Source organism: Camelina sativa, chromosome 12, assembly GCF_030686135.1.
Source record: "Camelina sativa cultivar CO46 ecotype springtype chromosome 12, ASM3068613v1".
Lineage (NCBI taxonomy): Eukaryota > Viridiplantae > Streptophyta > Magnoliopsida > Brassicales > Brassicaceae > Camelina > Camelina sativa.
In genome coordinates this window covers 419,038-445,532 of record NC_141891.1, presented here as the reverse complement: position 1 = coordinate 445,532, position 26,495 = coordinate 419,038, and the positions used below count along the sequence as shown (strand labels likewise).

Sequence of the window (26,495 nt, the reverse complement as noted above, 5' to 3'; positions counted from 1 at the left end):
ACTCCTAGTAAGCAAAGATTTTTATTTCAATCGAAAGATTAATCACGACAAAATGACTACATTTGTTTATATAAGCACTATAGTTTTACATGTCACTCTTATAAGAATTCCAAAAATCATCATCTCCCTCATCGTTGTCACATTCATCTCCACCGTCCGATCTCAAGCCATCCCCACCGTCCGATTCCTTCACTCCATCTACTGCATCACTTGCCCGCTCCGTCTCCTCAGGCTTCTCCGGCTCCTCCTACACATACAAAAAATACGACAGCGTTTTAACATTTCAATTCAACAAAGTTAACAGATTTAGGCGCCAACTATAATAAAGCTTTGGGATTTATATACATTCTGGGGAACATCATTTGTCTCTTCTGTCTCTGCGCCAACTTCTTCTCCTCCTTCTTCTCCTTCTTCGGCTGCTTTTGCAGCTGCGGCTTCCTCTTGAAGCTTCTTAATCACGTTAGGGAAATGAATAAGTTCTGCAAAACAGAACAAAACTTTCAGATTTCTACGGCTCATCATCCCAAGGAAACTATATTATTATAGGAGAGAAAGAGAGAGTTGTTCTCTCACGTTTTGGGCGAGTTGCCAATGCCTCATTAAGCTTCAATGGATATCGACGTTCTTCCAGTTTGAATTTGAGCTTCATCTGTTCACGCGTTCTATTAGGAAACAGATGTTGTATCATCGATAGATTGCTCCCAAACTCTCGAATTCCCTGCAAAAACAGAAAGAAAACAATGAGCAAACAATATATTATCTCCGTTCAAAGTGATTTTTTTTTTGTCTACTAGAGTTTCAGGGCCTCTCTCAACTTTACCTCATAGAAGAGTTCTGTATCTTGCTTTGACCATCGAGTTCTTGCAGTCTTGTACATGTACGTTTGATAGTTAACAGGTGAGTCTGGTTTCACTACATAAGCTTCTTGATTTTCGCTATCCTCCATACCAAATTCATCTTCTGCATCAAATCCTTGAGAATAATACTGACTCCCTGATGCGTTCCCCGATGCGTTCCCTGATGCGTTCATATCACTGCACGTAACACACACACCCATAAGACGGTGAAAAATAATAATCTAAAAGCAGTCTAACTTAATCGACTAGCGCTTCCCATTTAATACCTTTCTTGGATCGGTGGCACAACAGCTCCCTTTGCTTCTTTTTTCTGCAATATTAACAAGATATAGACAATAAGAGTAAGGATCCGAGCTACAAGGATATGCTAAAATTCAATAGAATCTGCAGAGGAGCTCAAATGAACAGTGTTCTTACCTCCAGCCATTCTTTATATTCAACAAGACGTAGCATATCTCTAATAGGAAGAGATCTGATTTCATCATCCGGGGTTTCAAGCAATTCCTTCTCCACTGCGACAGGAGATAAACATGAATCAATCGATATGCAGACAATAGCTAACCATAAGCTAGATAGTAATATCAGTCAGTTAGTTAGAGTTACGTGTTCTCTTTTGTCGAAGACTCGAATGTTTGAATTTCTTCTCTGTTTTTTCGCTTGGTGCTTCTTCACTCGTGTTTTTCCGCTTTCGACCAGCAGCTCTCTTTGATTTTCCCTTTTTTTTTCCTCTTACAGACTGTTCTTGTTCTAATGTATTATTATTCCCCAAACAACTTTCTTCTTCTCCTGTACCTATATAGTTATCCGATCTGCCAGAAGCATTTTGCGCCTCCGTCTCAGGAACCTGATAAAAAAATTACAAGCAGAACCACATTTGAAATAATTGCTAAACTTAAAACAGGTGCGGTTGGAAAAGCAAACTCAATTTGCAATCTTACCGTTTCTCTGGGGGCTTCAGGAATATTAGGTTCTTCTTCTTGAAGATGTCCATAAGTACTGAAGTCGTTTCTTGATTCCACATTGTCCATTACTTCAGACTCGTTAGTACCCATTGAAAAATAACCGGTACCATCAACGGAGTAATGAGGCTCAGGTTCTTCTTCAACCACAGTGTCGAGCACTCTAGGTTTTGGTTGGAGTTTCCCCGTATGTTGCACTACACAGGTACAACATTATAATTATACATTTAACAGAACTAAAGCATATCAAATGTGAATATTCAGAGTCTAAAATTACCATATGAACTGGTGGTGCCTTCCTCCTGTATAATATCAAGAGTTTCCATATCCAAATGACCCTCATCTTCCTGTAACAATATCAAGACTTATCCATCAGTTCTAAATTTGCAGTAAAAGAAGTAAACACAAGAGAATATTCACAATACCCCAGTTTCAGGAGTCACAAAATCTCGAAATATTGTAGAATCTTGTGTTCTGGGATCATCAGGGAATGCAGACGCAGCAGCCTCTATGCTATCATCACTTCTTTTCCCCCCTATATCCACGTGATTACAAGCACGAAGAACAGATGCTCCCGTAGACCAATGAACCTCTCTTGAGACTACATTCACATTCTATAAGAAGCAATAACTTTTTTTTATAAGAACCTATAGCATACACTAAAAAACAATCCAAAAGGTAGACATAATAGCACATTACCTCTTCTGATAATGTTTCAATGGTAGACTGGTTGATGGTTCCACTCTCTGGAACATTAGACTCAGAAGGTAAAGCCTCTGTAAATAAACAAAACTCCACATATTAAAACACTGACAACTTTTGGGAACAAGATAGAATAAACAAGCTGGTTGAGGGAAGAAACAAAACCGTTGGGAATAGCCGATGATTCATTTAGAGAAACAGAATCTTCTTGGCTTTGTGTTGAGAGTGTTTCCTTGGCAACATTGGTAGGCAGTGTTGTATGGGATGTTGAAAGAGAGACTTGTTTCTTCTTAGGTTGAGGTCTACCTTTTGGTTTGAACCTTGTACCAGCCCTAACTAGTAAATCCAAAATTCACAAATGTTTCAGCCACATTAGTCAATTCCAAACAAAAAAAAACTCATGAAACTAATCAAAGTGGGATTAAGAAAAAAACCCAAATTACCTGCTGGAGCAGCATGATGTGAGGGATGATCATCAAAATCTAAATCCATCACTTGTGTTTTTTTAATGTTTCACAGATACTCTCCCTCTCGCCAATGTGTCACCACTCTCTGACAATACAAAAACAAAAAAACTCAAGATCAATGACAGATCTCAAGAATAAAAACTGAAACTTTTTCAACGGCTATTCGTTTAGTCGGCAAATCAAAGCAAATACTCTAACACAAGAATAAAAACTGAAACTTTTTGGCTGAGAACTGGAGATTACAATTACCCAATAAACCATGAAACGAATCCGTCGGAGGCTAGACCATTGTTCGTTGCCGTCGCCTAGGGTTTAGCTACTCGGAAAAGATAGAGATTGGCCGGGAAAGGTCTGCGCCTCTTATCGCATAGATAAAGGAAAACAATATTACAAAATAATTAAAGAAGATCGTGCAGGCTAGTGGTCAATTATAACGTCCGTAAGTGTTTGGTTTTGACTTCGCACTAGGGTTCGATGCTCTCTCACAGCACCGTCTCTTAAATACTTGTGTATATATATATTATAGGGCCTCAGGAGAAAAATTAAAATAAAGGTTTTTAGTGGGCCTATCTCATGAGAGGCCCATATTGTTTTTGATGTAAAAACAGGTCAGCGGGCTCTATATTTAACATGGGCCGATGGGTTTTTAACCCACTTTTTGATGTCCCTAAACATAGTTCCTTAAATTAGTAATTTTTCTCTCTCCACTGATTAAAGAACAACTCACCAAATATCTGTGTAAGTAGATCAAATCTCTTCTTCGTTTATGTGCTTCGCGGACAGTTGTAAGTTCCTTTCCCTTTCATCGTCTGTTTTAGTAGCGTCCAGATTCTGGAATCTTAATCTTTTAGTTGGTGTGTTTTCCAATTTGTAATTCCTTCTGATTTTTCTAAGATCTGTAATTAATTTGATTTCGTTTGTTTTCGCATTTACGCAAGCTTCCTGAAATTATGGTTTTTTTTTTTAGCTTGAGAGGGATCTTAACAATTTTTTTGCGTTTAACATCAATTGGTTGTTGTAGAGTTGAGCTATGGTGAAGGAGAGTGAGTACTACGACATATTAGGCGTCAAGATTGACGCTTCAGGTGCTGAGATTAAAAAAGCTTATTATGTTAAAGTAAGTCTCTTTGTGTTTCTTCCATCTCTATATGAGTTTTTGTTTCCAGTTAGATATTAGCTTCTCACATAGAGTTCAAGCATAAGTTGGTAGAGTTGATTATGATGTTAAGAATCAGACAGTGGATTATCTAAGAAATTTGGAAGCTTTTTTAAGTTTCATTATGGAGATCAATTTCTATGATTTTGATCTTATTATGTTTTGCAGGCAAGGCAAGTTCATCCAGATAAGAACCCTGGTGATCCTCAAGCTGCTAAAAACTTTCAGGTGTTTTTTTGCCTTCACCTTTAGAGCAATAATATAGAATCATCTCTCTTTCTAGGTTTCTATTAGTTTGCTCGACGACCTTCATTCACTAGGGGTTTAACAAATGTGTGTGTGTGATTGAATTATATACTCTCTCAGTCACTAGGTGAAGCTTACCAAGTTCTTAGCGATCCAGAGAAGCGAACAGCTTATGACAAATATGGAAAAGAAGGTGTTCAACAGTAAGTTTGAATTAAAAGATTTTGGACATTCCTTACAATTCTAGAATTAACCTCTATAGGATTCGGTTTAAATGCTTAATTGCTGAATTCACTTCCATTTGCTTGCAGGGATGCAATGGTTGATCCTGCAGCTGTGTTTGGTATGCTCTTCGGTAGCGAGCTCTTTGAGGATTACGTTGGCCAACTTGCACTTGCTTCAATAGCCTCAATCGATGCTGAATTAGAATCATATGAGCCTGAGATTAGGAAACATATGCTTCAGGAAAAGATCAAAGTATGTTGTTTTCCCTCTCTGTTTAACTGTTTTATTAGCCCTTTATTGTTTATATTTCTGTATGATGTTTCCTTAATGCAGGCGATGCAAAAGGGCAGGGAAGACAAGCTCGTCGCTACACTGAAAATCAAACTCGAACCATTCGTGGAAGGACAAACCGATGAATTTGTGAACTGGGCCACTGCAGAGGCAAAACGGCTTTCTACAGCTGGTAACTATAGTCCTTTGTCAGTTTTACCGTATCAATTAAGTTTGGCTTTTTTCCACTCCTTACGTAAATGAAAGGCACAAGCTTTGGCAATTAGAGAACAAATAAACTGAACTTAGTTTGTTCTTTTTCTGTTACTTACAGGTTTTGGTGAGGCAATGCTTCACACCGTTGGTTACATATACACTAGAAAAGCTGCTAAAGAACTTGGAAAGGACAAACGTTACATGAAAGTACCGTTTTTAGCCGAGTGGGTTCGTGACAAAGGCCACCAAGTAAAATCTCAAGTGATGGCTGCTTCTGGTAAGAGCATGAATGTGTGTGAGGGCTGCTTTGGATTTCCGAAAAGAGGATTGACCAAAAAAATCTTCATTTTCCGTAGGTGCGGTCTCATTACTTCAGCTGCAGGATGAAGTGAGCAGGCTGAATCAGGGAGTGAACAAAGAAGAGAATATTCAGAAAGCCATTGAAGCTAAAAAAGATGCAATGCTTCAATCCCTTTGGCAAATCAATGTTGTTGACATCGAATCAACCTTATCTCGTGTCTGCCAAGCAGTAAGATTTGAGTCTACAATGATGATCCTATATTATTACATTGATCATTACATTGTAATAGTTGAAATATTGTTCTCTTTTTGTTTTGTTCCCAGGTGCTTAAAGATCCAACTGTTTCAAAGGATGTACTTCGAGCTAGAGCTAGAGGGTTGAGGAAGCTGGGAAACATTTTCCAGGTCAGTCATTATATAACCAAAAAAAAAAACAAAAACTGTTGGTTGGTTCTCTCTAACGTAACATATTTCTGACAGGGTTCTAAGAAACCGTACTCTAGAGAAAACAGTTTGAGTCATGAAGAAGCCGCCGTGAAACTACAGGCCGGAGATTCCTCGAAGCCGGCGTCTTAAATCAAGAAACTCGAATTTCATTGGTTCAAAACAAAACAGAACGATCGCTTTTGAGTATTATCGAATGTAATTTTCCTACGTAATATCTTTTTTTTTTTCCATTCTAAATAAAATAATATTAGTATGGGGGAAGTGATGGTTTCGTCTTTATATTCCCTTTCTTCGTTATACATCTTCTCTTCCGTGTTGGCTTCACAAAACTCCAGGTCGCGTATCCCATCCATGTAAGATAGATAGACAGGGACCTCAGGGGTATTTTATTAACTGGTCCTTGTATTATATTGTAAATATTTAAAACTGTAATCTAAATGTTTTTAGTTTATAAAACGGTCCCATCTAACGACGTCACTAGGGAAAGTTGCCGGTTAATTATTCGTTCTCCCTCCGTTTTGTCTTGTAACGTGACGTGGCATAACTCACCGTAAGCCATTATAAATTCCGCTAACTCTAACGGCGTCACAACTAAACCGGCTTATCTTGGTTCGATCTTGGCAAAACGGTAGTAATCTATGTTTCCAATAATACTACTTACATGATCTTATGAATTTGAGAAGCTATTACATCTACTTCACCTTTACACAATTGATGAAAATATATAGAATAATCAAAATAAACTATAGTAATGGTTCACCTCGATTTGAATTTAATTTGGGTATTTGGTACGGTTTCAATTGTAATAACAGTACACACCTACCGGATCCTGACGGCGTTAAGTAAACCGTCGGAAAAGACTTGTATTCGTCTCTTTCCCTCTTTCTCTCTCTCCAACGAGAGAAGGAAGAAAGCAAAGCAAAAGAGACTCTCTCGCTCGCAGTGCTCGTTTCCTTTCTCACTCTAACAGCTTCTCTTTCTCTCTCCGTGAAACTGTCGTCTTCCTCTTCTCCGGCGGCGTTTCGGGACTTGTGGGAGCAGGTTCGATGTTCGTGACTCTCTTTTAGCATATATTCTGATTTGATTGTTTTGTTATCCTTTTTTTTTGGAATTTTATTTTTCGGGTATTGATTTTAGGGTTTCTGTTTATAATTTTGAGTCATCTCAACATGGTTTGTAGATTATTCGGCCTTAATCTCGGATCTGTTTGATGCTAATTTTTACTTCAATCACTACTTCTTTGGTTTCCTTATTTTGATTTCTTAATTTCGGATTTTGGTAGTGAAGAAGATTAGTCATGGCAGTTCCAGTGATCTAGAAACTGGTGACAAGTAGAGATATATATCGATATGATTCCTTTGTTAATTCGAACTGTTACTTTGTTATTTGATCCATGACTAGTTAACTCCCAGAGATCTTAAACATGGGGCTCTACTAATTTTGCTTGTAACCTCGACTTTTGTTGGGAATTTTAGACTCTCCTGATGATTTTGATTTTCTGATTGTGCTGATTGATTTGGTTTTGTGTTGCTTTTTATTTGCTAGAAAGGGATTGTTGTGCTGTTGTTCTACTGAGAGGTTTCATTCGCCGAAATAATTATAAGCACTGGTCTTTGCCATAGTGCTTAATAGTTGCGAGTTATGGGGAACGCATGTTGTGTTGCTGCTCGAGACAAAATGGTGTTGCCTAATTCATTAGCTGGTGACAATTTGCAGAGGGCCAATGTCAGGCATTCTCCGAACTGGAGTTTTCGGTGGGATAATAGAGGACGTGTAGCTGGTGAAGAAACCTCTCTCAGTTGGTTATCTGATGGGATTAGTCGCAACGATGGTTCTGAGATCAAATTTGGATCTGCTCTTGTTTCATCTGAAGGGTCTCCTTTGGACAGTTTTCGTCGGACACAGTCATTGCAGAAATCTCCTGCTTCAGGTAAATATTTTCAGGTTGTTGTTGGTTATGGTTACATTATAATCGTATTCCTCACTGGCTTAGCTTTTTTACTGGAACTTGTAAACTTGAGGGAAGCACATGTTACTTGGTGTCCCTCGAGTCATGATGAGCAAAAAGGCTTGCTATGTTTATTGATAGAATTTGTCTGTTTGCTTTGTGGCTTGCTTCTGTCTCTGTTCTTGATCATAATCTATTTTGGCAGATTTGTCTTTTCCAAGATATTCTTCCATGGATACAGTCTTCGAACAGGTAAAGGCGTGTTTCATCAGCAGCTGAGTCCTCTCATTTCTTTGAAATTCTACCTTTGTTGATGCCTTACCTCGCTTTCGCATTTCTATGTTTCGTACAGAAAGAAAATGTTTCAACAGAGTCTGCAGCCCCATCATATCTATCTCCTGCACAATTGTCTCTTTCACTGGCTTCACAACCATCATCTTTCCCTACGTCACCACTTTCATCCCAAAGCTACTTGCAGCCTGCAAGTTCATCGACACTTAAACTGGCACAGCGCCCTCGTCTATCAAAGCAAGTCTCAGATGGTCAAATCTATGGTCCGACCTCACTGAATGGAAGCTCAGCAACTGAAGAGAGGCAGGGAACTCCTTTGAGATATGATTCTTCTCAGTCCGGACCATCTGAAGGCTGGTCATTGCAAGCCTTTTCTGAAATGATGTCATCTTCTCGCAGCGACGAGCCTTTGTCTTATGATAATGATTGCTTTGGGCTTCAACGTGACAAGATAGACCATCATGGCAATCGAATGTCCAAGCATCAGCAAACCTGCGGTGCTTGCTCTAGACCCTTGTCGGAGAAATCCTTGTGGAGCGGCCAAAAGATCTATATGACCAACGAGCTCTCTGTGTCTGCAATTCTAGCTTGTGGGCATGTCTACCATGGGGAGTGTTTAGAGCAGATGACACTAGAAATCGATAAGTTCGACCCTTCATGCCCAATCTGCACAATGGGTGAGAAGAAAACGGCAAAGCTGTCAGAGAAAGCTTTGAAAGTAGAGATGGATTTGAAAGCTAGACACAACAAAAGACTCAGAAACCGAGTTTTGGACAGTGACTTTGATTGCGATGATTTAGTAATGTTTGATCACAGCCACAGGACAGCAGCAGCAGCAAGCAAGAGTCCTAAACTGGTCTCGAGTTCGAGTGCTAAAAGCTATTCTGCAAAGCCTTTTTTGGCTCGACACTTCTCTTTTGGGTCCAGAAGTAACTATAAATCCCACAAAGAGGATCCTCCTATCAAAAAGAAAGGCTTCTTCTGGACCAAATCCAGCAAAATATGAACTTGTAAGCCTCTCTCTCCTTTTCTTGCTATAGATCTATAGAGTTGAAAAGTCAAATCAGTGAATCACAAGTAAGCCTGTTGTTTCAGATTTTGCCGTGCTCTGTACTTTGACTACTGTCTGAAGCATAGAAGTCGACACACAAGGACACCACGGTACCATTCAATTAAAAGCAGGATATTTGTTGTTACACATTTTCCTCGTAAAGCTCAACAAAATTTGTCTTATCCATGTTTTTTTTATAATGATTACCAAATTTTCACACATGTAAAGTTACAAGTTTAGATTACAAGGTTGGGGATAAGTACAACATTGGATCATTAGTCTTTTTAACTATCCTGGATTTGCACAGATCAGAATCGGACTCTGAATGCAACCGATTTGGTGTAGTTTGTATTATATCTACCAGCTTGATCTCAGCTAAACTCTTTTATGTAAATGTTAATTCAATTCTCCTTCATATTGATGGTGATTGTAACATATATAGACATATCATTTCTCTACGAACAATGTCATTGCAAATATTGGAACTCGCGAGTTTAAGGGTCAGATACATCATAAATCGTTTTCAAATACCAACGGAGATATGTATGTAGCTATGTCTGTTGGGATTATTTGGACGAATACGATTATCAGTAGGTTCGTTACATATCATATGTGCTTAGTGGCAATACCCTACGCATCTGGATCCGGAATTGCGCCACGTGTCATGACCATGCACATGAATGATTAATGTATAGTACAGACACGCAACCGCAAAATGTACTCACTAGCAACGTTAGGTTGAGACTTGAGAAATAATCTTCACAATGGCTGATCTGAAAGACGAACGAGGAAACCCGATCTATCTGACGGACGAACACGGGAAGACAGCTCAGCTGATGGACGAGTTTGGTAACGCTATGCACCTGACAGGTGTTGCAACCACCGTCCCTCACCTCAAGGAGAGCAGCTACACGGGTCCACACCCAATCACGGCCCCAGTCACCACCACCAATACGCCTCACCACGCACAACCTATCTCCGTGTCCCACGACCCTCTTCAACACCATGATCTCCGCTGGTTCGGCACAACCTATGTAAGTTTACTGTTTACTATCTCACCATGATACTATATACAAGCTAGCTAGGTAAATTTGTACATATAAGTAGATATGTGCGTATGTATGGTTTATTAATTATTATCATCATGATTCATATGGATATGGTACGTACCTACTGATAATCCCGATGCATATAAATATGTAGACGGAGGAGGATGGTGATGAAGGAGTAGGGAGGAAAATTAATATAGCAGATGAAACTAAATCGAAGCCATCAGCTGCGCATGCGACCGGATCAGGAACGGTTCACGAGCCGCATGAGAAGAAGAGTTTCTTTAAGAAGATTAAGGAGAAACTTACAGGCGGCCACCGTAATGACATGTGATAGTTTTCCATACGATGGTCATAATTACTTGTATTGGGGAAAGGTTGTTTGCAATTGTGTAAAAAAATGATGTTGTTGAGTATATTTTGTAACAATATCGAACCGGACCGGTTTGGGAGATGTATATCCGATCCAACGGATGAGATTGCATAATAATCATCATCTCTCTCTCTCTATTCAAAAACCTTTCCGTCGTTGGTTGGTGGACTCGCTTGCTGTTCCGTCAACCAAAATGTTAGCTCAGTCACACTCGTTGTGTAAATCCTTCGATCTGATTCCGCCACCGTCTCCGGTGTTGCGGTCTACAACAACAACTTCCTCACTTCGTCTCCCTTCCTCGCCTAGAAGCAGCCGATTCTCCTTTCTATCTTCTTCTTCCACAAGCGCTGCTACCGTCTCTCGTGGCCGGATCTCCCTTACAATGGCTTCGAACACGAAACGACCTGACCTAATCGAAAACATCCCTTCGGAACTGAGCGAAATCGAGCTAGATCGATTCGCCGCTGTGGGTAATGCACTAGCTGACGCTTCCGGCGAGGTTATCAGAAAGTATTTCCGGAAGAAATTCGACATTGTCGAGAAAGATGATATGAGTAAGTTTCGATTCATAGTATACAATGGAGTCTGGTGATATTGTAGGCTTATATGTGGTGACTGAGCACCCAAGTTTTAGGGTAACTCTAACTGAGAGTGAAATTGAAATTACTAAGCAACTAGCATTGGTTTGGTAGGTTGATGACCCAATGTCATGCTTTTATAATATCACTGAACTACCTTTATTTGGATCATCTCTAGGTCCTGTTACAATCGCTGATCAAATGGCTGAAGAGGCAATGGTATCCATTATATTCCAGAATCTTCCTTCTCATGCTATGTGAGTTTCCCTTGAAAATTGGTTCTTGTTCCTCTTTTTCTATGATATTAAGAGATGGTCATGCTTGAACTATGCTTTGCTAGATCACAGTGTAATTCTAGTTTGTACACAGCATCTAGCAGTCCCATGTGTTCATATTTATTCACATTGTCAAATCTGAAACTGTAGATTTGGTGAAGAGAAGGGTTGGAGATGCGAACAGGAATCTGCAGACTATGTTTGGGTCTTGGACCCAATCGATGGAACAAAGAGCTTTATCACAGGTGCGCTCGTTATTCTAATATTTTGTCATTTCCATTGTCTTATCAAGGGTTTTGAGGATTTGACTGTGCTATCAATTGCTTCGTCTCAGGGAAACCCGTGTTTGGTACGTTGATAGCTTTGCTCTACAAAGGTAAACCGGTAAGACACCGACTCTGTCATTTTTTTGCAAGCTTCCCTTGTTTGTTGCATAGCATGTAACCTGTTTTGTGTTAATTGTAGAGTAGTTTACGCATGCTGAACTGTTTAGCAACTTCTCTGATTCTGAAGAATTGCATATGGGCTTTACTAACTGACCTTGTTTTCCCTTTCAGATTCTAGGTATAATTGATCAGCCTATTCTAAAAGAGAGATGGATAGGACTGAGTGGAAGAAGAACTAAATTAAATGGGGAGGATATCTCAACGCGTTCTTGCCCAAAATTATCACAAGCATATTTGTAAGTTTGCCTCCATCGAGCCATAATAGCCATACTTCTGTAGTCATCTTTTCAAGGAAGTAGCCTGAAAGAAGTCATATTTAAACTGCGCAGATACACCACTAGCCCACATCTATTCAGTGGAGAGGCAGAAAAGGCATATGCTCGAGTTAGAGACAAGGTTCGTATCTAATTGTCTATTAAATTCTTGACATGGAATTTAGTTAAATTGGGATTGTTCTCCGCTGGAGCATATTACAGGCAAACAAAACTTAGATGAAACTTCCTTATGAGAAATTGAAGAATAACACATATTGCAATAGTCAGTGTCTCATTTGAGCTTCTTACCCAGTTGATTTTCGTATGGGCTCTTCTGTATCCCTTTTCTGTTCAGTGATTGTCATTAGTAAATCATTTCTTTAAATTCTATTGTTACAGGTGAAGATGCCATTATACGGCTGTGATTGTTATGCTTACGCTCTCCTGGCTTCTGGATTTGTCGATCTTGTTATTGAATCGGGTCTAAAGGTAACTTCTCTTTTAGAATAACACCACTATAATTTCTTGTCAAAAGTGAATGCTTAATGTACCAATCTTCAACTGGTACTGTCCGATCACATCTTACTAATTGAAGTCAATGTTATGCTTCGTCAGCCATATGATTTCCTTGCTCTGGTTCCTGTAATAGAAGGCGCTGGAGGTACCATAACCGATTGGAACGGTAAACCATTTTTGTGGGAAGCTTCATCCAGTGCAGTTGCGACAAGTATGTTCAATATATCGAAAAACCTTTGTTTCTTGCTCTCAATCACAAAGTCATCAAAACAAATATCACTCTACCCCTGAATGTCGAATTATTAAACATTTTATCTACCTTTTCATGTGTCATAGGCTTTAATGTAGTTGCAGCAGGAGATTCAGACATTCATCAGCAAGCTTTGGAGTCACTTGAGTGGCAGTGAAAAGCCTTCGCTGGTATGTTCTCACCTACGTATTGTTTCTTCATAACTTTCTTGCTATAAAACGATAATTTTGATCTTTGTTCGTGTCGTGTTTGCTTGTTAGATTAAAAAAACTGATAGTGAGGTTAGGACCCTGGTAGAGCTTCAGTTTAAGTTTTTGTTCTTTCTTGAAATAGGGAACCAGAGTTATTTTATTTTTGGCTTCTTGTTAAAGTTGTCAAGATAACAGAATTAGTAATTTGCTAAAAATAGACCATTGAATATCATCAATGCTATATCCTCCACCAAATTACACCATACTCCAAAACTGGCCACACATATAACAACTCACGTTTCCTCTCTTTCATGACCTTTTTTTCTCCCTCTTTTCTTCAACCACAAGCTACCCAACAAACTCCCTCATTCTTTCTTATCTTTGTTCGTCCCCATCCTTCTCTCTTCTCTCTTTCCTTCCCACCCAGGAGGGATGGAGATAAGAAAGAAACCAAACATATGCACGATTCTCATCCTTGATTTTTCTCCAAAGCCTTCCATGGCTCTCCTTCTGGCTATTCTCCTCTTCCTCTCAGGCCCTGCTGCATCCGCGGTAGCTGCCGCTGCTGTGGGACCTGCTGCTGGTTTTAAACCGGCAGATGATATTCTCATTGATTGTGGAAGCAAATCGTCATCCAAAAACCCTGATGGAAGAGTCTTTAAGAGTGACCAGGAGACGGTCCAATTCATAGAAGCTAAGGACGATATTCAGGTCTCGGCCCCACCTTCAGACAAAATCGCTTCTCCTATCTACCTAACTGCAAGGATCTTCCGTGAGGAAGCCACCTACAAATTCCATTTGACTCGACCTGGTTGGCATTGGGTTCGCCTCCATTTATTGGCCTTCCCTAATGACAAGTTTGATCTCCAACAAGCAACCTTTTCGGTTCTAACGGAGAAATATGTGTTGCTTCATAATTTCAAAATAACAAACAACAACAAGGATAGTCAAGCTGTTGTTCAGAAGGAGTATCTCGTCAACATTACAGATGCTCAATTCTCCCTCAGGTTCAGACCTATGAAAGGTTCTGCAGCGTTCATCAATGCTATCGAAGTCGTGTCTGCTCCAGACGAACTTATCTCTGACTCCGGCACCGCCCTTTTCCCTGTCAATGGTTTCTCTGGTCTGTCTGACTACGCTTACCAGTCTGTTTACAGAGTCAATGTTGGTGGTCCCTTGATCATGCCTCAGAATGACACATTAGGAAGAACCTGGATACCGGATAAGGAATTCTTGAAAGATGAGAACTTAGCAAAGGACGTTCAAACAACCTCTTCGGCAATCAAGTACCCACCCGAAGTCACACCTTTGATTGCTCCACAGTCGGTTTATGCAACAGCTGCGGAAATGGCTAATTCTCACACCATAGACCCTAATTTCAACGTCTCCTGGAATTTCCCCTCTAACCCATCGTTTAACTACCTTATTCGGCTTCATTTCTGTGACATCGTTAGTAAGTCTCTCAATGACCTGTACTTTAATGTGTACATTAACGGGAAAACTGCCATTTCCGGGCTTGATTTGTCAACTGTCACTGGGGATCTAGCAGCTCCTTACTACAAAGATATCGTTGTGAACGCAACACTTATGAGCCCTGAGCTTCAAGTACAGATTGGTCCCATGGGAGAAGATACAGGTTCCAAAAATGCGATCTTGAACGGTGTTGAGGTTCTGAAGATGAGCAATTCCGTAAACAGCCTTGATGGAGAGTTTGGAGTTGATGGTAGAACCACTGGCATGGGGAAGCATGGTATGGTTGCAACCGCGGGGTTTGTGATGATGTTTGGAGCTTTCATTGGTCTGGGAGCCATGGTTTACAGGTGGAAGAAGAGGCCACAAGATTGGCAGAAGAGAAACAGTTTCTCTTCTTGGTTGCTACCAATACATGCCGGTGATAGCACTTTCATGACAAGCAAAGGTGGTTCTCAAAAATCCAACTTCTACAACTCAACTCTTGGCCTTGGCCGCTTATTTTCCCTTTCAGAACTTCAAGAAGCCACAAAGAATTTTGAAGCTTCTCAGATTATCGGTGTTGGAGGATTCGGTAATGTCTACATTGGAACCCTCGACGATGGAACCAAAGTCGCTGTCAAACGAGGTAACCCACAGTCTGAACAAGGAATCACTGAGTTTGAGACAGAGATCCAGATGCTTTCTAAGCTCAGACACAGACACTTGGTCTCCTTGATTGGGTACTGTGACGAGAACTCAGAGATGATCTTAGTCTATGAGTTCATGTCCAATGGTCCATTCAGGGACCACTTGTACGGAAAGAATCTTGCTCCTCTAACCTGGAAACAACGACTTGAGATCTGTATTGGATCTGCACGTGGGCTTCACTACTTACACACAGGAACAGCTCAGGGGATTATCCACCGTGATGTCAAATCCACCAACATTCTCCTCGACGACGCTTTAGTTGCTAAGGTCGCTGATTTTGGTCTTTCTAAAGATGTAGCTTTTGGGCAAAACCATGTCAGTACGGCCGTGAAAGGAAGTTTTGGATACTTGGACCCCGAATACTTTAGAAGACAGCAGCTTACTGACAAATCCGATGTTTATTCCTTTGGTGTCGTTCTTCTAGAAGCACTGTGCGCAAGACCAGCCATCAATCCTCAGCTACCAAGAGAACAGGTTAACTTAGCTGAATGGGCTATGCAATGGAAACGGAAAGGACTTCTCGAAAAGATCATTGATCCTCATTTGGCTGGAACGATTAATCCTGAATCGATGAAGAAGTTTTCTGAAGCAGCAGAGAAGTGTTTGGAAGATTATGGTGTTGATAGGCCAACAATGGGGGATGTTCTATGGAACTTGGAATATGCTCTTCAGCTTCAAGAGGCATTCACTCAGGGCAAAGCCGAAGAGACTGAGAACGCTAAGCCTAATGCAGTGACACCTGGCTCGGTGCCGGTGTCTACTCCATCTCCGATCACTCCCTCAGCCACCACCGATGCAGCAGCTACTGTTCCGGTTCCGGTTCCTTCTAAAGTGGACGAGAACAATGGCCCAGTCGAGGTTCAGGCCGTGGATGAACATTCTGGAACTGCAATGTTTACTCAGTTTGCTAACCTTAACGGAAGATGAAAACAAACTAACAGAGAATTATTTTAAAAAGCAAAAAGAATGCACCAAAACGAATTTGTCCTTATAAACAGTAATTGAAATAGAAAAATTTGAGTTTTTAAGGTGATATATATGTTTTCTTTTTTGGTGGTCCGGGAGATGTGTGATATTTTCTATATTTTGGTGTGTATTTTATTAAATTTATATATTTTTGTATGAAGTGTAATCTGTGGGTGGATATGTATATATGTATGTATGTGTACTACTAAATGCTCTGATGCATTTACTTTACTTATCCTCCTCCTTTATTTTAGTTGTTAATATTAGGCTACAGATACAAACTTCACATTGAAAAATAAGCGTTTGTGAATCTTCCTAAAGAATTGCTCTTTTTATAGTCTAAGAAGTTGTTGGTTTTACGGTCTGTACATCTGTTTCAGACCAAGGATGAGAACAAATTTAGGTAACTTTTTTGGCAAATGATACTCCTCTCAAAGTTGGTGTTTAAACATAAACTGGGGAACAATGTGTTTGTCCTCCAAAGTACTTATAAAAATGAAAATGGGTACCCGATTCTCGTATTATGTTGTCTAGTGTAAACTCTAGTTAAGCTGTCACATTTCAACCTTAACAAGCTATACTAAGAAAAGGAACTCCTATGTTATATGTGTGTTATTCAAGCTTTGATTCTTATTGAATGGAATTAGTTAATGTCTGGTCGACGACCTCTGTTTGTTAATGATAATCATAGAAACCATTTCATCTTATCCTGGTATAATCATGGATAGACATTAAGCTTTTCATCTTATCCTGGTAGAGAAACCTTGCAATATTATGTATAATCGTAAATGTTTGGATTTGAAACTCTTCACAAGTGTTTGTAGGAGAGGAAGTATAGGTGAGAAAAGGTTAGGGTCAGTCACAGATTCGTCAAAGAATAAGAGAACCATGAAAGTAAAATAAAACATTAACCCAGAAATAGAAACCATTCCCTTCAATTAAGCAAATGACTTCTCCTTTTCTCTTTCCATTTTTTCTTCTTGTGTATATATATAGATAGATGAATAGCTTAAATCTTTCCCACAAAAGCCAAAAGAGACCCAAGTTTTTGTTTGTTTTTTGTTTTTGTTATCTCTGTCACTATGGAAAACATAAGTGGGTTGGCTTTTGACATGGGAGAGCTAAGAAACAACCTTCCGAAAAAGTAACCACCTGATTATGGCTCTTATTGAATAATGAATATCTGGATTACTGATCTAATATTGGAATTTTGTGAAAAAAATAGGAGAGGATTATCAAGGTACTATTCAGGGAAAGCAAGATCATTCGTGTGTATCTCAGATGTAAAATGCCTTGAAGATCTCAAGAAACCAACCCAAAGTTTTGATGATGAGGATGAAGATGATGATGTTTACAAGAAGAGGAAGAAGAAGAACAGGCAATCATCTTCATCTTCATTTTCTGCTGCTGTGAGCAGCAATGTGAATTTCTCGAACTACCCTTGTCGTAGAGTCTCTAGTAGCAACCATTGTTCCTCACCTTGTGTTGGTGCTTAGGTAAAAAAGGAAACGAAGGAAACACTTTCTCAGTTTATCACAAAGCCCACTTTGGCTCTTTATTCCAAACCCAGTACTCAAAACACAAACTTCAGTGTGTGGGGTAGCCATTCACATCTGATTTTTATATTCTTTGTAATTTTCTTTTTTTAATGTTTTTGTGGTCTTCTTTTTTTTCTTGCGCAAATTTAATGTAGATTTGTTGGAAAAATCCTTTTGGATGTTATCATACGAATAGATAAATGAATAAAACATAGAATTGAATTTAGAATATTAAGGCAAGCAATCAAGAAGAAATTAAAATAGAATCTAAAAGAATATAGTATTTTTCAATAGAAGGAAAACAATCTAAATTATTTTAAAAAAAATTAATCCTTAACATTCCTTGTTAATCTAAAAAAACATGCAACATAGAATTGAATTTAGAATATTAAGGCAAGCAATCAAGAAGAAATTAGAATAGAATCTAAACATTATAGGAAATCAATCTAAATTCTTTTTTAAAAAATAATCCTTAACATTCCTTGTTAATCTAAAAAAAACATGCAACATACGGCTGGTACATCCGAAAAAACAAAGTGAGGACAAAATCATAATGAGTAATTGCTTACGTGGCTAAAATCTACGTGATTCACGACAAAGAGGGAGCGGGAGCGGGCGCATACTTCACACGCGCTTCTTTTAAAAAGCTGACGTGGTCAATTGACTATCTGATATCCTCCTTACCAATATTCTCCCCGGCTCTCCTCTATATTCACGATCCTGCCATTCTTAACCCAATCGTACGCTCCATATGACTTGTTCTTACCGTACTCCGCGAGACATGTGATTATTTTTCCTGACCTGTATTGTTGTGAACTGTGAGAGATGAGAAAACAAAAAAACTAATCGCAGCGACTCACAAACCCCAAACAAAAACAAAGCCCTTCGCTTCATCTTCATCTTCATCACACACCTTCGTCTTCAGATGCCCAAGCAAAAAGCTCCAAGGAAGCAACTCAAGTCCTATAAACTCAAACACATCAACAAGACCATTCAAGGTACGTTTGATTTCTTTCCTTTCTCTTCCTTTTTTTCTTTTGGCGATATGATATTCAAAAGCGAATCGTTTCGGTTTTGGTTTGTGTGGTTGAAAAAAGAGGGAGATGCGGTGTTGATGCGGTCGTCGGAGGCGGGGAAGGCGTCGTACGTAGCGAGGGTAGAGGCGATCGAGACGGACGCGCGTGGATCGAACGCTAAAGTTCGAGTGAGGTGGTATTACCGACCTGAGGAATCCATCGGAGGGAGGAGACAGTTCCATGGAGCTAAGGAGGTTTTCCTCTCCGACCACTTGGATTTTCAAAGCGCCGATACCATCGAAGGCAAGTGTAAGGTCCACACTTTCAGTAGCTACACCAAACTCGACTCCGTCGGAAACGACGACTTCTTCTGTCGTTTTGAGTACAATTCCGCTTCCGGCGCCTTTAATCCCGACCGAGTCGCCGTGTATGTGTCTCTCATACTCTCTCTCTCTTTCTCTTTCTGTTACCATATTCATTTGAACTGTTATAGATTATTCAAGTGTTTGATTGCATCTAAGCTTTTTTGGAAGTTATATTAGATGCGACTTTAGTGTATATGCATTGAGTGTTCTTCTATAACTTAAATATTTTGTAATCTTGTTTGGTGTATGTCTAAGGGTTTCACGAAGTTGTTTCTGCAAGGAGAAGTAGTCAGTTGAATCACAGATGTTGTCTTTTGCAATCTAAATTGATTTTGTTGTTGGCAGGTTCTGCAAGTGTGAGATGCCGTACAACCCTGATGACTTGATGGTTCAATGCGAGGAGTGTTCTGAGTGGTAAGTGTTCACTTGCTTGGAACTCTTTTTTTTAGTCTTCTTGACTCACACGACCTGGAACTGCTCATATGGTTTAAGTGTATTCAATGACTCCTAGTGGATATGCTATTGAGTTTGCTTAAGATGAATGCATGCTTTTTTACTTATGTGATGCTCTTCCTTGCTCATGTATATAGTCTTATGAAACGCTTGTAATAACTGTGGTGAGGATCCTAATGTAATTTACTGATAGAGTCACTGTTAAGATTTGGGTTTTTGGGTTTTTAGACAGCTTCTTGGTCTGTGGCTTGGGTCTTTCACTCATGTTAGCTTGTTGTATGAGACATGATGTTAAATTAATAGAGTCACTGAAACAGATATTCATCTTTTGATCTTGGAACTGTTATAAGGTTTTACTGGTTTTGTAAAGAGGATTTTGTTGGGAATGTCTTCTGTGTGTTTCCTTTGATGTTGTAGCAAACTAACATTGGCTCAGGTTTCATCCTTCTTGTATAGGAACAACAATAGAGGAAGCTAAAAAGCTCGATCACTTCTACTGTGAAGAGTGTTCCCCACAAGAGCAGGATTTGCAGAACTCTAATTCAACTTCTAAACACAGAGATGCTAAGGTATTTATTGAAGCTTCCCTGCCAACAGCAATAAGCACTTGGACTGATATAATGCTGCTGAAGCCAAAGTATATATGTCTCGTTACTATAATAAAAAAAGCTTTTGATATGTTTGGTCCTAACAAACAGGTGAATGGAAAGCGCAACCTGGAGGTAACGAAGCCGAAGAACAAACACACAAAGCGACCAGGTTAACGTAAACCTGTAAAAGCTATATCTCGGGTGAGTTTGAGTATCATTGTGTAATCTACAAAGGTGGTTTGTTTTCTATCTCTCTCTCTCTAGTTTTTCTTTGTTAAGAATGAGGGTTTAGGTGGTTGGCTTGGCTGTTGTATAATTACATGTATATTCTCTATGGGTTTCTCATCTGCATTTTAGTTTGTCACATATGATGAAATTTGGGTTAAATGGTTATGTTTATAAACACTAAACAAAGAGGGGGTTGGTTGCTTATTTGTTTGTTTCTTCATTGACCGGTGGCTAGTGCATTCTTTATTACTACAATAAATTTAAACGCAAATTCAAAGACCAAAGCCGAGTAATTGTATATAGCAGCAGTAGTCTGAAATCCAATTATCCAAACATTAAAATGAACGGTTGAAACACTACAACACTTTGTTATCGTTCGGTGTTTCCTAACATTAAAAAGATAAGGATAAATAGATGAGAGAAGACAAAAGTGCAACTAACGTTTACAGTTGCAGAGCACCTTTTGTCGCGAAGAAGCGGTAGAAATAAAAAGAAAAAGAATAAAAAAGAAGGATTCTACAAGATAACACGGCACTGGTTAAACAAGTTGAACCTATCCCTTTCCACTATTCCCATACCCATTCAATTACAAGACACGTGTTTGTTCATCATTGGTTAACTGGCCTTTTCCCCATTGGATAAGTAACCTCTAAAATAATCATAAATATCTTCCGATTTCTCCGACTATTATTAATAAAACAATAATATCTTTTTAAAATTATCTTTAAAGAAACCGAAAGCTAATCTCCAAAGGGAAAAAGACACGTAGCATTTTATCTATACATACACAGATACAACTCACGTTGCGTGTGTATATCTTCTTTCACCCCCCCAATAGGGTTCTTCTATCTCTATATTAATCTCTCTCTCCCTTCCTTCTTCAATCAATCACACAAAACAATATCAAATGGATCATCGCCTTAAGCTTTATTTCTCTGTTTTCCTTGTGTTTGTCTTCATCGTATCCGTCTCATCTTCCGATGCCAACGACGGCGATGATCTGTTGATCCGTCAAGTGGTTGACGAAGCCAAGGTTTTGTCCTCAGAGGATCACTTTTCTCTCTTCAAGAAAAAGTTCGGCAAAGTCTACGCTTCGAACGAGGAGCATGACTATAGGTTATCTGTTTTCAAAGCCAATCTCAGACGAGCGAGGCGTCATCAGAAGCTAGATCCGTCGGCGCGTCATGGCGTTACGCAGTTCTCAGATCTGACTCGCGCTGAGTTTAAGAAGAAGCATCTAGGGGTTAAGGGCGGGTTTAAGCTTCCCAAAGATGCTAACAAGGCTCCTATTCTCCCTACCGAGAATCTCCCTGAGGAGTTTGATTGGAGAGATCGTGGTGCTGTTACCCCCGTCAAGAATCAGGTTTATTACTTTACTCTATTTTGATGTTTTTTGTTATTTACTCAGAGATGGTGGTGGTGCTGATTTGGTTATTAATTAATGAAATTAGGGATCGTGCGGGTCTTGTTGGAGTTTCAGCGCCACCGGAGCTCTTGAAGGTGCTAACTTCCTTGCTACCGGCGAACTCGTCAGCCTTAGCGAACAACAGCTCGTTGACTGTGATCACGAGGTTTGTTGTCTTATCTCTTTCTCACATGACTTTGGGATTAGATTTTGAGGATTCATAGATTATTATCTAATTAGAGTCTAATTGTCTCTTGTGCTAATATATATACGTGTTTGATCATATGTTATGCAAGATTAGAGTCTAAATTAGAGTCTGATTGTGTCCTGTGCTAATATATATATATATATATATATATATACATGTTTGATCATATGGTTCGCAGTTTGAGATTATTAAGATGATAAAACTCTCAGCTTGCTTTGTTTATATGATTTTATGATTCAGATTCTCGGATGATTATGTAATTCTGATTTTGTTACTAAGTCTTTGTGAAGTTAAACTAAGTGCTATTATCTCTATATACGCAGTGTGATCCAGAGGAGGCAGGTTCATGCGACTCTGGTTGCAACGGTGGGCTAATGAACAGCGCTTTTGAGTACACCCTTAAAACCGGAGGACTTATGAAAGAAGAAGACTATCCTTACACTGGGAAGGACGGTCCTACTTGCAAGTTAGACAAGTCCAAGATCGTTGCTTCTGTCTCCAACTTCAGTGTTATCTCCATTGATGAAGAACAGATTGCTGCTAACCTTGTCAAGAACGGTCCTCTTGCCGTTGCCATCAACGCTGCCTATATGCAGACTTACATTGGAGGTGTCTCTTGTCCTTACATATGCGCCAGGAGGCTCAACCACGGTGTCTTATTGGTTGGTTATGGCTCGGCTGGTTACGCTCCGGCTAGGTTCAAGGAAAAGCCTTACTGGATCATCAAGAACTCGTGGGGAGAGACTTGGGGTGAGAATGGTTTCTACAAAATCTGCAAAGGCCGTAACATTTGTGGCGTTGACAGTCTTGTCTCCACCGTTTCAGCCACTGTCTCCGCCAACGCCCATTAAGCATCGTCAATGATTTTTATTTACTTTGGTGATTTGTGTGAGCGCTGACTCTTAAGTCTTATCTTATCTCTCTGCTTCTTGCTTGTAAATAAGAAAATGCATTATATTGTGCAAAGCCGTACAATGTTCATTAGTAATGAGTTGAATCGAACAAAATAGGCCTACTTTAACAAGGATCAGTTTCAATGGGCCTAATACTAGTTTAATAGAGACTGAGCCTAAGACTAATTTAATAGAAATTGGGCCGTTAATTTGAGCCTTTGTACGTTTTAAAGCCTACGTGTAATGTCTTGATAAAAATATGTTTTTATTAAGGAAGGAAAAAAGATAGCTAGCTACACGAAGTATTGGTGAATACATGGTCACACATGCCAAGTATAGTATTGTATACTCAACTACACAAAGTATATGTATTACATGACCACATGCATGAACTATATAATGTTATGCAGTCAACATCATAGACATATAATCTAGTACACCGGTCAGTTGACTCCGGCGAAGACCGACGTTGACTCCGGCGTTGACCAACACTAAAAAAATCTAAATTAAAAAAAAAATTATTATAGTAAATTATTTATGGGTTTTTATGATTAAAAGACATTTTCTATTCAATATCCAAATATTTTATATATATCTCTAATATATTCATTCTTATAATTAATTACTTTTTATTTTTCAAGCTAAAGTAAATAGTTAAATAAAAATCATTTATAATTGTTTTTTAAGATATAAAAACAATTTATAATTATTTTCAAGATATATATGTATATATATATAAATCTCTCATAATCAGATTATTTAATTACTACAAAATCAATAAAATTAAATTCAACTACTTTCATTAGAAAATAATATGCAAAAGATTGAGTATATGACTCTTTACTCTAAATTTTGCATGGTAAATGTTATAAAAAAGTTTAGACACTCTTTACTTTAAAATTTACAAACTCAAAATAACATATAACCAACAAAAAATTAACAATATTTACTTTTAACATATGAACATTTTCATTTTTACTCTCTTTTACACAATTACAATATGTTAAATTATTTTTTAGAAATTTTCTTTTAAGGTTTGAGTTCTCTATATTACATTTAGGATATATTTAGGAAATATATTAACAATATCTTTAGATATTGAATTAACATATAAACAACAACAAAAAAATTCACAATATTTACTTTTAACATATGAACATTTTCATTTTTACCCTCTTTTACACAATTACAATATGTTAAATTAATTTTTAGAATTTTTTTTAAGGTTTGGGTTTTCTATTTTACATTTAAGATATATTTAAGAAATATATAAAAATATTTAGATATTGAATAGAATATTTTTTAATTAATACAAACCATAAATGATTTAATATAATAATTTCTTATTTTTATTTTTAATTTTAGAAAAAAATTTGGTCAACGCCGGAGTCAACACCGGTCTTCACCGGAATTAATCAATCAATGTACCAGATTGTATGTCTATAGTGTTGAACACATGACGTCATATAGTTCATGCATGTGGTCATGTAATACATATATTTCGTGTAGTTGAGTATACAATAATATAGTTGGTATGTGTGGCCATGTATTCACTTATACTTCATGTAGCTAGCCATCTTTTTTCCTTTTATTAATATATTTGGAGATTAAATAAAAACGACGTGCATGTGCTGCTTCAAAAACTCAACCGGACTGCAGTTTTAATTAGCTGGCAGCCAGGTCATATCCGACATTTAGCTCTACATGGAAACGGTCAAAAATGAAGTGTCCTTACGCGCTTTATGTCGCGTGGTTCAACACGCGCCCAAATCTGCAGGCTATATAGTCTAGGGATTTTGCTCTATTTTCAACAATTTAGGATTTCTAATTTTCGCTGCGCGTGGGAGAACTTTTGTCTTATTTTTTTCTATCCTTTTCATCCGTCCCTTTAAAGCGATTTTTAACCTTTTCTTTTTAATTAAAAAAACAAACTGAAAAACGTATAATTTATTTTTCTGGACTATTAATATCATGTCATGACGGAAAAAATCCCAATACGTAGGCGAGTTTCTGTTAAAAGAAATTTGAAAATTACACTTAATATTATAATTATTTGAAAACTATACATTTTGAAATAAAAATTGAAAATTACACTTAATATTATAATTATTTGAAAACTATACATTTTGAAATAAAAATAGACAGAAATACCTTTATTATTAAACAATTTTAACAATTAAATAAAAACAGTGAAAACTTAATTTAGATTTAAAAACTTTAAAAATATATTACTTTTAAAAATTGTTAAATTTAGAATAAATTATTTAATAAATAAAAATTATAACGAAAACGTATTTATTGTGTTTAAAATGATTACATGAATCAATTTTTTATCTTAAAATTTTGAATAAAAAAAAATTTAAATATTTTTGTTGATATTATTTAGATTTAAATTTATTTAAAATCAATTAATTCAAGATTATACAATTTATAATAGATATATCAATGTTTTAGACTTATTTTAATCAATGTTGATTTATTTATAATATCGACTTTTTGAACAATCGTTTTGTTTTTGACTTCTGTTGACTTAATTATCTTCTTCATCGACTTATATTAAAACAGTTGACTTATGTTATGGTTAGTGGATTTATAACATAGTCGATTTTTTTAACAGATGACTTATTTTTTTGTTCATCGATTTATATTTATTTTCTGTTGATTTGTTTATTTATTGTTGACTTATTACATTCTACATTGATTTATTAATAAGTTCGATATTTTGAAATATTGACTTAAGTTTAATTTTTGTCGACTTATTTATTTTTCCATCGATTTATTTTAAAATTGTCGAATTTTTTTTTGTTTGATTGTTTTTTTTACATAGTGGACTTTTTTTTATGTTCACTTATTTGTTTTGTTTGTTGACTTATATATTTTTCCCTTCGATTTGTTTCGTCTTAGTAGACTTATTTCATTTTAAATTGACTTATTAATATGATTGACTTTTTAAATTGTTGACTTATATTTTATTCATGCTGATTTATGTTTTTTTCTTTGTTGACTTATATAAAAAAGTCGATTTGTTTTTTTATTAATTGATTTGTTACATAGTCGATTTTTTTTGAACTGTTGATTTATTTTCTAAAAGCTCACAATTTTTTCTTATTTTATGAAACTTAATAACTTTCAAAATAAATTAAAATTTATAATTATTTTTCAAAACTTTTTTATTAAATGAAAAAATTTGAAGAATTATTAGTGAATTATATATTTATTTAAAACTAATATTATCTAAAACATTTACTAAACATAAATAGAAAAAGAATAATTCGTATAATTTTATTTTTAATTTTTATATAATAATAATTTTGTCTAAACAGTGATTTTTTTGTATTGTTTATTTTTTATAAAACCACCTTTTTGTTTCTTTATCTGAATTTTAATTTTCTTTATTAATTAATATTTTTCATAATAAACTACTTCATCATTATTTAACTTTTTCCATATCTAATTTATAAACAGTGACTTTTAATTATTTTGTGTTTATTTTTAACGTTTAATTAATTATTAATTAAGGGCATATTTTATTTATTTTATCTTAATTTAAGCTTTTAGTTATTGATTAATATTATATATAATAAATTAATTCATCATTTTTAAGAA

General features: G+C 37.2%; 8 protein-coding genes across 12 annotated transcripts; 7 read left to right on the top strand and 1 right to left on the bottom strand.

Annotated features, from left to right (window-relative positions):
• Positions 1–8: 8 nt before the first annotated feature.
• LOC104729212 (uncharacterized) lies at positions 9–3,474 on the bottom strand. 2 transcript variants are annotated; one of them, XM_010448130.3, is made up of 14 exons: positions 3,235–3,474; positions 2,962–3,070; positions 2,684–2,854; positions 2,516–2,592; positions 2,242–2,430; positions 2,094–2,163; positions 1,796–2,013; positions 1,461–1,701; positions 1,275–1,369; positions 1,124–1,167; positions 821–1,034; positions 574–718; positions 346–479; positions 9–247 (listed from the first exon to the last, which is right to left on the bottom strand). In XM_010448130.3, the coding sequence occupies exons 2-14, from the start codon at positions 3,008–3,010 to the stop codon at positions 86–88; spliced, it is 1,809 nt and encodes a 602-aa protein (XP_010446432.2). In that variant the 5' UTR covers positions 3,011–3,070; positions 3,235–3,474; the 3' UTR covers positions 9–85. The 2 variants fall into 2 exon arrangements, with proteins under 2 accessions (XP_010446432.2, XP_087334899.1); XM_087478773.1 differs by having other exon boundaries at positions 3,229–3,451.
• Positions 3,475–3,615: 141 nt separating this feature from the next.
• On the top strand, positions 3,616–6,106 carry LOC104729213 (chaperone protein dnaJ 10). Of its 2 annotated transcripts, none has more exons than XM_010448132.2 (10): positions 3,616–3,770; positions 4,007–4,102; positions 4,310–4,369; positions 4,508–4,590; positions 4,699–4,864; positions 4,946–5,075; positions 5,217–5,375; positions 5,455–5,627; positions 5,723–5,803; positions 5,879–6,106. In XM_010448132.2, exons 2-10 carry the CDS (start codon positions 4,016–4,018, stop codon positions 5,972–5,974), a joined length of 1,035 nt encoding a protein of 344 aa, XP_010446434.1. In that variant the 5' UTR covers positions 3,616–3,770; positions 4,007–4,015; the 3' UTR covers positions 5,975–6,106. The 2 variants fall into 2 exon arrangements, with proteins under 2 accessions (XP_010446434.1, XP_010446435.1); XM_010448133.2 differs by having other exon boundaries at positions 3,730–3,839.
• Positions 6,107–6,647: 541 nt separating this feature from the next.
• LOC104729214 (uncharacterized) lies at positions 6,648–9,554 on the top strand. Of its 2 annotated transcripts, none has more exons than XM_010448134.3 (5): positions 6,648–6,886; positions 7,391–7,775; positions 7,999–8,045; positions 8,146–9,094; positions 9,180–9,554. In XM_010448134.3, exons 2-4 carry the CDS (start codon positions 7,487–7,489, stop codon positions 9,088–9,090), a joined length of 1,281 nt encoding a protein of 426 aa, XP_010446436.2. In that variant the 5' UTR covers positions 6,648–6,886; positions 7,391–7,486; the 3' UTR covers positions 9,091–9,094; positions 9,180–9,554. The 2 variants fall into 2 exon arrangements, with proteins under 2 accessions (XP_010446436.2, XP_010446437.2); XM_010448135.3 differs by having other exon boundaries at positions 6,715–6,893.
• Positions 9,555–9,813: 259 nt separating this feature from the next.
• On the top strand, positions 9,814–10,702 carry LOC104729215 (uncharacterized). Its single transcript, XM_010448136.3, has 2 exons — positions 9,814–10,169; positions 10,339–10,702. The coding sequence occupies exons 1-2, from the start codon at positions 9,900–9,902 to the stop codon at positions 10,516–10,518; spliced, it is 450 nt and encodes a 149-aa protein (XP_010446438.1). The 5' UTR covers positions 9,814–9,899; the 3' UTR covers positions 10,519–10,702.
• On the top strand, positions 10,658–17,900 carry LOC104729217 (bifunctional phosphatase IMPL2, chloroplastic). Its single transcript, XM_010448138.3, has 10 exons — positions 10,658–11,111; positions 11,314–11,392; positions 11,561–11,655; positions 11,745–11,794; positions 11,968–12,092; positions 12,186–12,252; positions 12,510–12,599; positions 12,726–12,837; positions 12,963–13,046; positions 17,419–17,900. The coding sequence occupies exons 1-9, from the start codon at positions 10,658–10,660 to the stop codon at positions 13,031–13,033; spliced, it is 1,143 nt and encodes a 380-aa protein (XP_010446440.2). The 3' UTR covers positions 13,034–13,046; positions 17,419–17,900.
• Positions 13,259–16,489, top strand: LOC104729216 (putative receptor-like protein kinase At4g39110). The gene has a single exon (XM_087478772.1). It carries the CDS (start codon positions 13,500–13,502, stop codon positions 16,152–16,154), a length of 2,655 nt encoding a protein of 884 aa, XP_087334898.1. The 5' UTR covers positions 13,259–13,499; the 3' UTR covers positions 16,155–16,489.
• A 617-nt stretch (positions 17,901–18,517) lies between the features above and the next one.
• LOC104729219 (chromatin remodeling protein SHL) lies at positions 18,518–20,587 on the top strand. Of its 2 annotated transcripts, none has more exons than XR_758235.2 (5): positions 18,518–18,729; positions 18,829–19,174; positions 19,458–19,526; positions 20,022–20,134; positions 20,264–20,587. XR_758235.2 is itself a non-coding variant. In XM_010448140.2 (5 exons), the coding sequence occupies exons 1-5, from the start codon at positions 18,657–18,659 to the stop codon at positions 20,327–20,329; spliced, it is 687 nt and encodes a 228-aa protein (XP_010446442.1). In that variant the 5' UTR covers positions 18,518–18,656; the 3' UTR covers positions 20,330–20,587. The 2 variants fall into 2 exon arrangements, 1 of the variants encoding a protein (XP_010446442.1); XM_010448140.2 differs by having other exon boundaries at positions 20,002–20,134.
• Positions 20,588–21,049: 462 nt separating this feature from the next.
• On the top strand, positions 21,050–22,962 carry LOC104729220 (cysteine protease RD19A). The gene is made up of 3 exons (XM_010448141.2): positions 21,050–21,746; positions 21,835–21,954; positions 22,320–22,962. The coding sequence occupies exons 1-3, from the start codon at positions 21,291–21,293 to the stop codon at positions 22,845–22,847; spliced, it is 1,104 nt and encodes a 367-aa protein (XP_010446443.1). The 5' UTR covers positions 21,050–21,290; the 3' UTR covers positions 22,848–22,962.
• The last annotated feature ends 3,533 nt before the right edge of the window (positions 22,963–26,495 follow it).

Coding starts and splice junctions, on each gene's coding strand:
- LOC104729212 (XM_010448130.3), bottom strand. CDS start 3,010: ATGGATTTAGATTTTGATGATCATCCCTCACATCATGCTGCTCCAGCA. Junction 2,855..2,961: donor ACATCATGCTGCTCCAGCAG/GTAATTTGGGTT, acceptor TGGATTTACTAG/TTAGGGCTGGTACAAGGTTC. Junction 480..573: donor ATTGGCAACTCGCCCAAAAC/GTGAGAGAACAA, acceptor TCTGTTTTGCAG/AACTTATTCATTTCCCTAAC.
- LOC104729213 (XM_010448132.2), top strand. CDS start 4,016: ATGGTGAAGGAGAGTGAGTACTACGACATATTAGGCGTCAAGATTGAC. Junction 4,370..4,507: donor AAGCTGCTAAAAACTTTCAG/GTGTTTTTTTGC, acceptor ATACTCTCTCAG/TCACTAGGTGAAGCTTACCA. Junction 5,804..5,878: donor AGCTGGGAAACATTTTCCAG/GTCAGTCATTAT, acceptor TATTTCTGACAG/GGTTCTAAGAAACCGTACTC.
- LOC104729214 (XM_010448134.3), top strand. CDS start 7,487: ATGGGGAACGCATGTTGTGTTGCTGCTCGAGACAAAATGGTGTTGCCT. Junction 7,776..7,998: donor GCAGAAATCTCCTGCTTCAG/GTAAATATTTTC, acceptor CTATTTTGGCAG/ATTTGTCTTTTCCAAGATAT. Junction 8,046..8,145: donor TGGATACAGTCTTCGAACAG/GTAAAGGCGTGT, acceptor TGTTTCGTACAG/AAAGAAAATGTTTCAACAGA.
- LOC104729215 (XM_010448136.3), top strand. CDS start 9,900: ATGGCTGATCTGAAAGACGAACGAGGAAACCCGATCTATCTGACGGAC. Junction 10,170..10,338: donor GCTGGTTCGGCACAACCTAT/GTAAGTTTACTG, acceptor ATAAATATGTAG/ACGGAGGAGGATGGTGATGA.
- LOC104729217 (XM_010448138.3), top strand. CDS start 10,658: ATGAGATTGCATAATAATCATCATCTCTCTCTCTCTATTCAAAAACCT. Junction 11,656..11,744: donor AACAAAGAGCTTTATCACAG/GTGCGCTCGTTA, acceptor GCTTCGTCTCAG/GGAAACCCGTGTTTGGTACG. Junction 12,600..12,725: donor TTATTGAATCGGGTCTAAAG/GTAACTTCTCTT, acceptor ATGCTTCGTCAG/CCATATGATTTCCTTGCTCT.
- LOC104729216 (XM_087478772.1), top strand. CDS start 13,500: ATGGAGATAAGAAAGAAACCAAACATATGCACGATTCTCATCCTTGAT.
- LOC104729219 (XM_010448140.2), top strand. CDS start 18,657: ATGCCCAAGCAAAAAGCTCCAAGGAAGCAACTCAAGTCCTATAAACTC. Junction 18,730..18,828: donor CATCAACAAGACCATTCAAG/GTACGTTTGATT, acceptor GGTTGAAAAAAG/AGGGAGATGCGGTGTTGATG. Junction 19,175..19,457: donor AATCCCGACCGAGTCGCCGT/GTATGTGTCTCT, acceptor TGTTGTTGGCAG/GTTCTGCAAGTGTGAGATGC.
- LOC104729220 (XM_010448141.2), top strand. CDS start 21,291: ATGGATCATCGCCTTAAGCTTTATTTCTCTGTTTTCCTTGTGTTTGTC. Junction 21,747..21,834: donor TTACCCCCGTCAAGAATCAG/GTTTATTACTTT, acceptor TAATGAAATTAG/GGATCGTGCGGGTCTTGTTG. Junction 21,955..22,319: donor TCGTTGACTGTGATCACGAG/GTTTGTTGTCTT, acceptor CTATATACGCAG/TGTGATCCAGAGGAGGCAGG.